The 12,378-nt window shown below is 37.3% G+C and overlaps 1 protein-coding gene across 1 annotated transcript in view; it reads right to left on the bottom strand.

Moving 5' to 3' along the window:
• Positions 1-12,378, bottom strand: part of ZNF335 (zinc finger protein 335) — a 168,661-nt gene that overhangs the window by 74,331 nt on the left and 81,952 nt on the right. The window contains exons 7-10 of the mRNA XM_053688670.1: positions 11,822-11,950; positions 11,531-11,753; positions 10,769-10,943; positions 4,768-4,880 (exon numbers count right to left, since the gene is read on the bottom strand). Coding sequence (XP_053544645.1) covers positions 4,768-4,880; positions 10,769-10,943; positions 11,531-11,753; positions 11,822-11,950 — 640 coding nt within the window. The remainder of the gene's footprint in view (positions 1-4,767; positions 4,881-10,768; positions 10,944-11,530; positions 11,754-11,821; positions 11,951-12,378) is intronic.

Genomic DNA, 12,378 nt, shown 5'->3' with positions numbered 1-12,378 from the left:
GTCTAACCCTAACCCCCCCTAACTTAAATATAATTTAAATAAATATAAATAAAATTACTATCATTAACTAAATTATTCCTATTTAAAACTAAATACTTACCTATAAAATAAACCCTAAACTAGCTACAATATAACTAATAGTTACATTGTATCTAGCTTAGGCTTTATTTTTATTTTACAGGCAAGTTTGTATTTATTTTAACTAGGTAGAATAGTTACTAAATAGTTATTAACTATTTAATAATCAATTAGCTAAAATAAATACAAAATTTACCTGTAAAATAAAACCTAACCTAAGTTACACTAACACCTAACACTACACTACAATTAAATAAATTACCTAAATTAAATAAATTAAATACAATTAGCTAAATTACAAAAAACAACAATAAATTACAGAAAATAAAAAAACAAATTACAAGGTATTTAAACTAATTACACCTAATCTAAGAGCCCTATCAAAATAAAAAAGCCCCACCAAAATAAAAAAAAAAACCTAGCCTAAACTAAACTATCAATAGCCCTTAAAAGGGCCTTTTGCGGGGTATCGCCCCAAAGAAATCAGCTCTTTTACCTGTAAATAAAAAATACAAACACCCCCCCAATAGTAAAACCCACCACCCACACAACCAACCCCCCAAATAAAACCCTAACTAAAATAACCTAAGCTCCCCATTGCCCTGAAAAGGGCATTTGGATGGGCATTGCCCTTAAAAGGGCATTTAGCTCTATTGCTGCCCAAAGCCCTAACCTAAAAATAAAACCCACCCTATACACCCTTAAAAAATCCTAACAATAACCCACCGAAAATTCACTTACCGGGAGAAGTCTTCATCCAAGCGGCAAGATGTCCTCAACGAAGTCAGCAGAAGTGGTCCTCCAGACAGGCAGAAGTCTTCATCCAGACGGCATCTTCTATCTTCATCCTTCCGACGCATAGCGGCTCCATCTTCAAGACATCCGTCGCGGATCATCCTCTTCAATCGACGGCTTCTTCGGAATGAAGGTACCTTTAAGTGACGTCATCCAAGATAGCGTCCCTTAGATTCCGATTGGCTGATAGAATTCAATCAGCCAATTCGGAATTAAGGAAGAAAAAATCCTATTGGCTGATGCAATCAGCCAATAAGATTGAGCTCGCGTTCTATTGGCTGTTCCAATCAGCCAATATAATGCGAGCTCAATCCTATTGGCTGATTGGATCAGCCAATAAGATTGAAGTTCAATCTGATTTTTTCTACCTTAATTCCAATTGGCTGATAGAATTCTATCAGTCAATCGGAATCTAAGGAACGCAATCTTGGATGACCTCACTTAAAGGTACCTTCATTCATTTTCAGGGCAATGGGGAGCTTAGGTTTTTTTAGTTAGGGTTTTATTTGGGGGGTTGGTTGTGTGGGTGGTGGATTTTACTGTTGGGGGGGGTTGTATTTTTTATTTACAGGTAAAAAAGGCCCTTTTAACAGCTATTGATAGTTTAGTTTAGGCTAGGGTTTTTTTTTATTTTGGGGGGGGGCTTTTTTATTTTGATAGGGCTTTTAGATTAGGTGCAATTAGTTTAAATATCTTGTAATTTGTTTTTTATTTTCTGTAATTTAGCTAATTGTATTTAATTTATTTCATTGTATTTAATTTAGGTAATTTATTTAAATTGTGTAGTGTTAGGTGTTAGTGTAACTTAGGTTAGGTTTAATTTTACAGGTAAATTTTTATTTATTTTAGCTAGGTAGTTATTAAATAGTTAATAACTATTTAGTAACTATTCTACCTAGTTAAAAAAAATACAAACTTGCCTGTAAAATAAAAATAAACCCTATTAGTTATATTGTAGCTATCTTAGGGTTTATTTTACAGGTAAGTATTTAGCTTTAAATAGGAGTAATTTAGGTAATGATAGGAATTTTATTTAGATATATTTTAATTATATTTAAGTTAGGGTGTGATAGGGTTAGACTTAGGTTTAAAGGGTTAATAAATTTAGAATAGTGGCAGCGACGTTGGGGATGGCAGATTAGGAGTAAATAAGTATAATGTAGGTGGCGGCGATGTTAGGGGCGGCAGATTAGGGGTGAATAATATTTAACTAATGTTTGCGAGGCAGGAGTGCGGCAGTTTAGGTGTTAATATGTTTATTATAGTGGCGGCGATGTCCGGAGCAGCAGATTAGGGGTTAATAATTTTATTTTAGTGTTTGCGATGCGGGAGGGCCTCGGTTTAGGGGTTAATAGGTAGTTTATGGGTGTCAGTGTACTTTTTAGCACTTTAGTTATGAGTTTTATGCTACAGCTTTGTAGCGTAAAACTCATAACTACTGACTTTAAAATGCGTTAGGAATCTTGGCAGTAGAGAGTGTACCACTCACTTTTTGGCCTCCCAGGACAAACTCGTAATACCAGCGCTATGGAAGTCCCACAGGAAAAAGCCTTTACAAAATTTACGTAAGTTGGATTGCGGTAAGGCCAAAAAAGTGTGTGGTACACCTATACCTGCAAGACTCGTAATAGCGGGAGTAAAAAAGCAGCGTTAGGACCTGTTAACGCTGCTTTTTTACCTTAACGCACAACTCGTAATCTAGCCGTATATTTGTAAATAGATGTTTGCTATATTTTGGGATAGTGATCAAACGCCTTCATTATGTATAAAGTTTGTGTATAATTTAAATATTTTAGAAAATCTTTACAACAAGTAGCAGTTATTCTGCAAAGTCACAGCCCTATGCTAGATATGTCACAATTAGAAGTAAGAGTGATAAAATAGCAAGATGTTCATGGTACATTTCTGTGAGGATAAATTCTTAAACTTGAAAGGTTTTTTTAGTGACATAGATTGTGTAATATTATTTATAAATGCTCTGGAGTTAAAACTATTTTTATGCTATATTATTATATAACTGGAGTTATTTGGAAGTCTTGTTTTTAAGAAAAAATAATATATGCATTTGTAAATGCAAAGCACATATCAGGTTGGGGGGGTGAATCAGTGTTCGCCTAAGTCACATCGGTACTTAATAAATCTAACAGCCTTCTCCTTTCTTTAGCACCTTGAGAAAAACAGCTTGATCCTAGCATGGTTAGATGTTCTCATTATCCACTTACTTAATCTTTGGTAACATCTAGCAAGATCACTTGGCCATATCCAATATTTCGTAACAATATTTTCCCAAAACCTCAACATGCAACAACACAACACCAAAAGAAAATGCATTTTTGGATAATGTACAGATGACTAGAAAACAATACGCTTTTGGTTAACGGATTGATGATGAAATATCTAAGCACGTTTCAACGCAATAAAGGGTTGTCATCGCCCATGTGGTCTCTTCCATAATTCTTCTTTATTTTCAGATATCATACTGTGCATCCCCTAGGCCGGGGTTCTTCAAACCATGGGTCGGGACCCATTACACCATGTTTACTAGATTGCAGCTTGTGTGTGTGTAGTATGAGAGTGTTTGTGCTGTTTGTGTTTGTTGTATGAGTGTGTGTGTTGTGTGTGTGTGTGTCTGTTGCATGAGAGGGTGTGTGGTGTATATGTTGTATGACAGTGTGAGTGGGGTGTGTGTTGTATGGGAGTGTGTGTGGTGTGTCTGTTGTATCAGATTGAGAGGAAAGAAGGGGCGCCCTTGTGTCACCAAGATGTGAACCTCTATAGGCTGATGGTCAAGTGTAAATAGGTATAGTAATCGGAGTGGTCTCTAGTAAATGGGCTATAAAATGATAGTATACTGACAACAGCACACATACAATCAAGTCACCCAGTAGACTTATTCTCCAGTACTCAGGAACATCTCCTCAATCTGAGATTGGACCACAGGGAGTTCCTGAGTACTGGAGAATAAGTCTACTGGTTGACTTGATTGATCCCAGCTTGTCTCTATAGCACCAAGGGAGGTGCTCCACCAAATGTGAGTGTACATTTTACCTCTCTTCTTACTGCTGGTTCCTACAATACTAGGCCATATAGGCACTCTTGTGTTTTATATATTTATCTACAGAACACAGGCCAGTCTTCTGAGTGACTGCATTTGACTCCAGATTGTTCCATCTACACCACTAGGGCTGATGTATGAATAAAGTACGCACACATTTAGTCACTTTGCAAAAATTGCAGTTACCTTGTTGTATATTACTTACTAATATTTTCAAACCAAGTATAAAAATAGGGTCACAAAGATATGTGGTATCATGCCCCTGCCTGGGTTTAGGGAAATAAAAGTTTGAAGAACCCTGCCCTAGACAGTCACCTCTAAACCCTGCACAGTAAGCAATGGTCCCCATTCAAGACACAGTCACATTAAAGTGTATCAGCTAACTTGTTCAGCTATCCAATATACACCCAAAGAAATATTTTTTTTTCAAACTGGCAACAAAATTATGAACATGTAGTGCAGTTACACAAAATAAGCATGTCTCTATGATCACAAAACTAGGACCTCTACTGAACCATACAATATTGTTATACGGCTTTACTACTACTATGAACTAATTCCATATACATTCCGGTTTTGTAATATAGGTTTGTAAAAATTGCACAGATCACTATCACTACAGTAATATTTCACAACATTTAGAGAACATATTTCCCATAACATATGATGTAACATTAACGGTTTGCTTATTCCAACATATTGTGAAATGCATCAAGCAACTTTACAAAAAAAAAAAAAAATAGAAGATGTTTGTAATGAGGAGTAATTAATGGTTTTACATATCCAAATAAAATACAGATATCCAATATAGTGAAATAAATAAAATCATTAATTCTTACCTTTCCCTGTTGTGCACAGTAGAGTGTCGAATCACATCCTTCTTGTACACACTTGTGTAATCACACTCCTCACACTTGTGGGGCTTATTTCCTTTGTGGTTAAACATATGTTCCTTAGATGATAAGATATCAAAATATCATAAAATATCATGAAATCTGTCCCTTATCTCTTAAATTCACATCATTTTTAATATACAAATGGCACTTGCATATTTTCTGCAAAAACATAATTTATATAAGAACTTACCTGATAAATTAATTTCTTTCATATTGGCAAGAGTCCATGAGCTAGTGACGTATGGGATATACAATCCTACCAGGAGGGGCAAAGTTTCCCAAACCTCAAAATGCCTATAAATATACCCCTCAACACACCCACAATTCAGTTCAACGAATAGCCAAGTAGTGGGGTGATAAAATAAGGAGTAAAAAAGAATACAAAAAAGAGGAACTGGAAGTGTACTTGTGGTTTTATACAAAAATCATAAACACCAAAAAAAGGGTGGGCCTCATGAACTCTTGCCAATATAAAAGAAACGAATTTATCAGGTAAGTTCTTACATAAATTATGTTTTCTTTCATGTAATTGGCAAGAGTCCATGAGCTAGTGACGTATGGGATAGAAATACCCAAGATGTGGAAGACGACAGAAGAGTCACTAGAAAGGGAGGGATAAAATAAAAACAGCCAATTCCGCTAAAATAATTAAATCCACAAAAAAATAAGTCTTTCTCATAAATTACACGTAAATTTCAAGGAAAAAATTAAATCATAAGCAGAAGAATCAAACTGAGACAGCTGCCTGAAGAACTTTTCTACCAAAGTCTGCTTCTGAAGAAGCAAATACATCAAAATGGTAACATTTAGTAAATGCATGCAAAGAAGACCAAGTTGCTGCTTTGCAAATCTGATCAATTGAAGCTTCATTCTTAAAAGGCCTAGAAGTGGCAAATGATCTAGTAGAATGAGCTGTAATTCTCTGAGGTGGAGACAGTCCCGCCTCCAAATAAGCCTTGTGAATCAAAAGCTTTATCCAAGATGCCAAAGAAATGGCAGAGGCTTTCTGACCTTTCCTGGAACCAGAAAAAAACAACAAATAGACTAGAAGTCTTTCTGAAATCCTTAGTAGCTTCCATATAGTATTTCAAAGCTCTTACAACATCTAAAGAATGTAAAGATCATTCAAGAGCATTCTTAGGATTAGGACACAAAGAGGGAACAACATTTTTCCTACTACAACCTTAGGAAAAAATTTAAACATAGTCCGCAAAACAGCTTTATCCTGATGGAAAATCAGAAAAGGAGACTCGCAAGAGAGAGCAGATAATTCAGAAACTCTTTTAGCAGAAGAGATAGCTAAAAGGAACAACACTTTCCAAGAAAGTAGTTTAATATCCAAAGAATGCATAGGCTCAAAACCAAATTAAGACTCCAAGGAGGAGAGATTGATTTAATAACAGGCTTGATACGAACCAAAGCCTGAACAAAACAGTGAATATCAGGAAGTTTAGAAATCTTTCTATGAAATAAAACAGAAAGAGCAGAGATTTGTCCCTTCCAAGTATTTGCAGACAAACCTTTATCCAAACCATCCTAAAGAAACTGTAAAATTCTAGGAATTCTAAAAGAATGCCAAGAGAATTTATGAGAAAAACACCATGAAATATAGGCTTTCCAAACCCGATAATAAATCTTCCTTGAAACAGACTTACAAGCCTGTAGCATAGTATTAGTGCTTAGTCATAGAGGTTTCTCTGACTTAGTGATTAAGCGTTCAATTTCTATACCTTCAAATTTAGCGATTTGAGATCCTGATGGAAAAACGGCCCTTGAAACAGAAGGTCTGGCCTTAAAGGAAGTGGCCAAGGTTGGCAACTGGACATCTGGACAAGATCTGCATACCAAAACCTGTGAGACCATGCTGGTGCTATCAGAAACACATGCGATTGTTCCATTATGATCTTGGAGATCACCCTTAGAAGAAGAACTAGAGGCGGAAAAATGTAAGCAGGTTGTTAAAACCAAGGAACACCAACCATCTCCGCCTGAAGATCCCTGGACCTGGAAAGGTACCTTGGAAGCTTCTTGTTTCGATGGGAAGCAATCAGATCTATTTCAGGAAGACCCCACATCTGAATAATCTGACAAAATACATCTGGATGGAGACCACTCCCCTGGATGTAAAGACTGAAGTGTACACCTGGTATATGTATCATAGAAATTAGACAGGAGTTGGATTCCGCCCAAGAAAGTATCCGAGATACTTCTTTCATCGCTAAAGGACTTCGGAGTTCTAAAATATTGATTGGTAACCTCGCCTCTTGAGGATTCCAAACCCCTTGTGCTGTCAGAGACCCCCAAACAGCTCCCCAACCTGTGAGACATGCATCTGTTGAAATCACAGTCCAGGAAGGACAAACAAAAGAGGCCCCTTGAATAATCCGATGATGGTCTAACCACCAAGTCAGAGAGAGTTGAGTGTTGGGATTTAAGAAAATCAATTGTGATATCTGAGTATAATCCCTGCACAATTGATTCAGCATGCAAAGCTGCAGAGGTCTCATATGAAAACGAGCAAAGGGGATCGCGTCCGATGCTGCAGTCATGAGACCTAAAACTTCCATGCACATAGCCACTGAAGGGAATGATCAAGACTGAAGGTTTAGACAGGTTGAAACCAACTTCAAACGTCTCTTGTCTGTTAAAGACAGAGTCATGGACACTGAATCTATCTGGAAACCTAAAAAGGTGACCCTTGTCTGAGGAACCAACAAACTCTTAGATAAATTGATCCTCCAACCATGTCTTTGAAGAAACAACGCAAGTTGATTTGTGTTAGATTCTGCTAAATGAAAAGATTGAGCCAGTACAAAGATATCGTCCAAATAAGGATATACCGCAATACATTGCTCTCTGATTACAGATAGAAGGACACCGAGAACCTTCAAAAAGATTCTTTGAGCTGTCGCTAGCCCAAATGGAAGAGCAACAAATTGGTAATGCTTGTCTAGAAAAGAGAATCTCAGAAACCGATAGTGGTCTGGATGAATCTGAATGTGAAGATATGCATCCTGTAAGTCTATTGAGGACATGTAATGACCTTACTGAACAAAAGGCAGAATAGTCCTTATAGTCACCATCTTGAAAGTTGGGACCCTTACAAATTGATTCAAAAACTTCAGATCCAGAACTGGTCTGCATGAATTTTCCTTCTTTGGGATAATGAATAGATTTGAATAAAAACCAGACCCTGTTCCAGAAGTGGAACTGGTACAATTACCCCAGAAAGCTCCAGATCTGAAACACACTTCAGAAAGGCCTGAGCTTTCACAGGATTTGTTGGAACGTGAGAGAGAAAAAATCTTCTCACAGGAGGTCTTATTCTGAAACCTATTCAATTCCCCTGAGAGACAATATTCTGAATCCAATGATTCTGAACGGAACCTGCCCGAACGTCTTGAAATAATTTAAATCTGCCCCCCCCCCACCAGCAGAACTGGATTGAGGGCCGCACCTTCATGCAGTCTTAGGGGCTTACTTTGGTTTCTTATAAGGCTTGTATTTATTCCAACTCGAAGATGGCTTCCAATTGGAGCCCGAGTCCTTAGGGGAAGGAGTGATTTTCTGTTCTCTATTCTAACGAAAGGAACAAAACTGATTAGAAGCTTTAGATTTACCCTTGGACCTTTTATCTTGGGGCAAAAAAACTCCCTTCTCTCCAGTAATAGTGGAAATAATAGAATCCAATTGGGAACCAAATAAATTATTACCTTGGAATGATAGAAATAGCGACCTAGATTTATGTCAGCATTCCATGATTTGAGCCATAAAGCTCTTCTAGCTAAAATAGCCAAAGACATAGATTTAACATCAATATTGATGATATAAAAAAATCACAGATAAAATGATTAGGATGTTGAAGCAATCTAACAATGCTATGCAAATCAGAATCTTTTTCCAGTTGTGTTAAGCTATCCAGCCAAAAAGTTGATGCAGCTACAACATAAGCCATAGAAATGGCAGGTCTGAGAATATAGCCAGAATGTAAATTAGCTTTCCTTAGATAAGATTCAATTTTCCTATCTAAAGGATCCTTAAAATAAGTACTATCTTCCATAGGAATAATAGTACATTTAGCAAGAGTAGAAATAGCCCCATCAACCTTAGGGACTTTTCACCAAAACTCCAATCAATTAAGCCACAGGCAAAGGATACAACTTTTTAAACCTTGAAGAAGGAACAAAAGAAGTACCAAGCTTAGACCATTCCTTAGCAACCACATCAGAAATAGCATCAGGAACAGGAAAAACCCAAGGAGTAGTCACAGGAGGTTTATAGACAAAATTTAAATGTTTACTGGATTCATTATCAAGAGGACCAGACTCCTCAATATCCAAAGTCATCAACACTTCTTTTAACAAGGAACGAATATACTCAATCTTAAAAAAATAAAATGATTTATCAGTGTCAATGTCTGAAGTAGGATCTTCTGAATCAGAGAGATCCTCATCAGAGGTGGATATATCAGTATGTTGTCGGTCATTACAAATTTCATCAGTAGTATGAGAAGTTTTAAAAGACCTTTTACATTTATTTGAAGGCGGAATAGTAGACATAGCCTTCTGTATTGCATCAGCAATATAATTTTTCATATCAACAGGGATATCATGTACTTTAGATGTTGAAGGAACAACAGATACTAGCACTAATAGAAACCTTTTCTGCATACAAAAGCTTATCATGACAACTGCTACATACTACAGCTGGAGATATAATCTCCACTAGCTTACAACAGATACATTTAGCTTTGGTAGAACTGTGTTCAGGCAGTATGGTTCCTACAGCAGCTTCTGAGACAGTATCAGATTGGGACATCTTGTAAAATGTAAAAGAATAAATAACATTTAAATAAAAATATCTTATTTCCACATATAGCAGTTTTAGGAATGGGAAAAAATGCAAATGCTAAAATTGACAAAAAAAGCAAATAGCATAGCCCTCTGAGCATAAAGAAGGCAAGGAGCATATAGGAAGTGAGGTAAAATAAACAAAACATTTTGGCGCCAAGTATGAAGCACAATGCAAAAGGAAGTTGAAAAATGTTTTGGCGCCAACAAACATCCGGAAATGACGCAACTCGAGTCATAACACACACAATTTGGAATTACGCCAAGAATGACGTAATAAATAACAGCATTTTGCGCCCTCGCGAGCCTAACTTGCCCGCAAGTTTTTGAAAAGAAAAAACAAGTCAAATTGGAAAAAAGATTATACCACAGGTAAGAAACTTCCTAAAACAGGATTCCCATAATGAAACTGCCAGACTGCAAAGGGAAATACACATAGACCTGACTCATGGCAAATATAAGTAAAATACATATATTTAAAACTTTATATTAATACATAAAGCACCAAACCATAGCTGAGAGTGTCTTAAATAATGATACATACTTACCGAAAGACACCCATCCACATATAGCAGATAGTCAAACTTGTACTGAAAACTATCAGCAGAGGTAATGGTATATAAGAGTATATCGTCGATCTGAAAAGGGAGGTAGGAGATGAATCCCTACGACCGATAACAGAGAACCCTTGAAAAGATTCCCTGCAAGGGAAACCATAAAATCAATAGGCGATACTCTCTTCACATCCCTCTGACAAACACTGTACTCTGAGAGGAATTGGGCTTCAGAATGCTTAGAAGCGCTTAGCATAAAAGAAATCATAAAAATCAAGCACAAACTTACTTCCCCACCACCATAAGAGGCAAAGTTTGTAAAACTGAATTGTGGGTGTGGTGAGAGGTGTATTTATAGGCATTTTGAGGTTTGGGAAACTTTGCCCCTCCTGGTAGGATTGTATATCCCATACGTCACTAGCTCATGGACCCTTGCCAATTATATGAAATAAATATTTACAGTCTGCTCTTCAATTGGGACAACTGACAGTAAATAGCTCATTGTTATTCATATGTTACAATATTCATATCCCTCCTCACCTTTAGAGATGACCACCTCCGGCACTGGTAGTTACACTGTTGACAGCGGAAGTGTTGACTGCTGCCATCATGTGAGCTTACATGGAAGGTAAAATCCTCATGTGTTAGGAAACGGGAACCACAGACGCGACAAAGGAAGGGCCTAAGTAACCTCTTGGTGGAGGGCTTGTAATACCTAGGGACCACAGACAAGTGGCATTTTAAGAATTTTACTTTCAGTGTCACCAGCTATAAAGAATAACACACATATGTCACCACACTGTTAAACATGCTAACCGTACCAAACTGGACAATCTGACCAAAGTAAAAGCAATGGGAGTGTAGCTGGGTATTTGGCACAGGGTATTTAATATTTCCTGCTGCTCCTCTTAATAGATGCAACCTTCCTGTTACCCTACACCAGTGCACCAGACTCCTACACAACACCACTCCGCCATTGCCTCCTCCCTATGTCTACTATTTTAAGTGCAACAAGCTGTGCAAAGCACCATTCCCAACAATTCTCAGTGACACCTTTGCATTTTTTAATGTTTCAGCATTACATGCAGATGTTTAGATTTGTTGTAATTCCGTTCTGAAAAGACTACACCTCTCCAAGTGACTTGTCCCCACTGCCCCCTCACAACCACATCACTCAAGATCCTCATGATATATCCTGAGCATACCAACTACAGTTTGACAATCTACAAGGCAATTCAGATTATTATTCAACATGCTAATTTCTTCAGCTACCTTTCATAAAATTCACATCTTTCCATTTACCTTCGTCCTCCATATCTGCGGTACTTCTTCCCACGAAAATGTTTAGGTGGGCGGCCCCTTGGTCGGTTTTGTATTTTCAGCTCATCGGGGTTGGGGTTGGAAGAGACCTGGTTCTCAAGATCACAGTGGGGGTCCTTGTTCTCAAGATCAGATTGACTAATGCCCAGATCATTCTGGCTGTCATTGGAGAGAGGTGGAGGAGATGTGTAGTTCAGTTCAGGACCTAAAAAGAGCAAGCAGTTAGCATAGGTTCAATGAAAGAGAAATACAGGTTGCAAGAACACATCTTACCATGGATGCGCGGGATCTTACGAGGGCGCCCAGGTTTTCTGCGGGATCTTTCTATGGCAAGGGTACCTGGTGGAGAACTTAGGACCTGGCCGTGATTCACATCCTCCCCTGGACTGTAGTCACTGTCACCTGGAGGGGACAAACAATGACAATAGGACTCGAGGCACTTACAGAAGGATAGTGCTATAATAGCAGATGAACCTTCAAAAAATCTTGCAAAATCTAGGCAGTTATGTTTTTAAAATGTAAAGAAATGTGTTAAATAAACATATATTTTAAAACTAGCTTAGGCAACTAGATTCTTTGTTAATTTTTTCTACGCCTTCATATTTTGCTTCATGTTAATAAATTTCATTAAACATGTTATTCAAACGTGCTAAGAAATCGAAAATGCAGCAGCACTAAAATAATTCTACTTTTAAGTAAATGTTCCACAGTGAATACAAACTCACATCACAATAATGTGATTTTGTATCCGCTGATCAACATTTAATTAAAGAATTATTTTAGTCCAGCTTAATTTTTTATTTCTTTGCAATTTATATGGGGAATGCACT

The sequence above is a fragment of the Bombina bombina genome, chromosome 1 (assembly GCF_027579735.1).
Source record: "Bombina bombina isolate aBomBom1 chromosome 1, aBomBom1.pri, whole genome shotgun sequence".
NCBI classification, from domain to species: domain Eukaryota; kingdom Metazoa; phylum Chordata; class Amphibia; order Anura; family Bombinatoridae; genus Bombina; species Bombina bombina.
The sequence above is the reverse complement of the archived record's forward strand: the minus strand, read 5'-3'. Positions and strand labels throughout refer to the sequence as shown.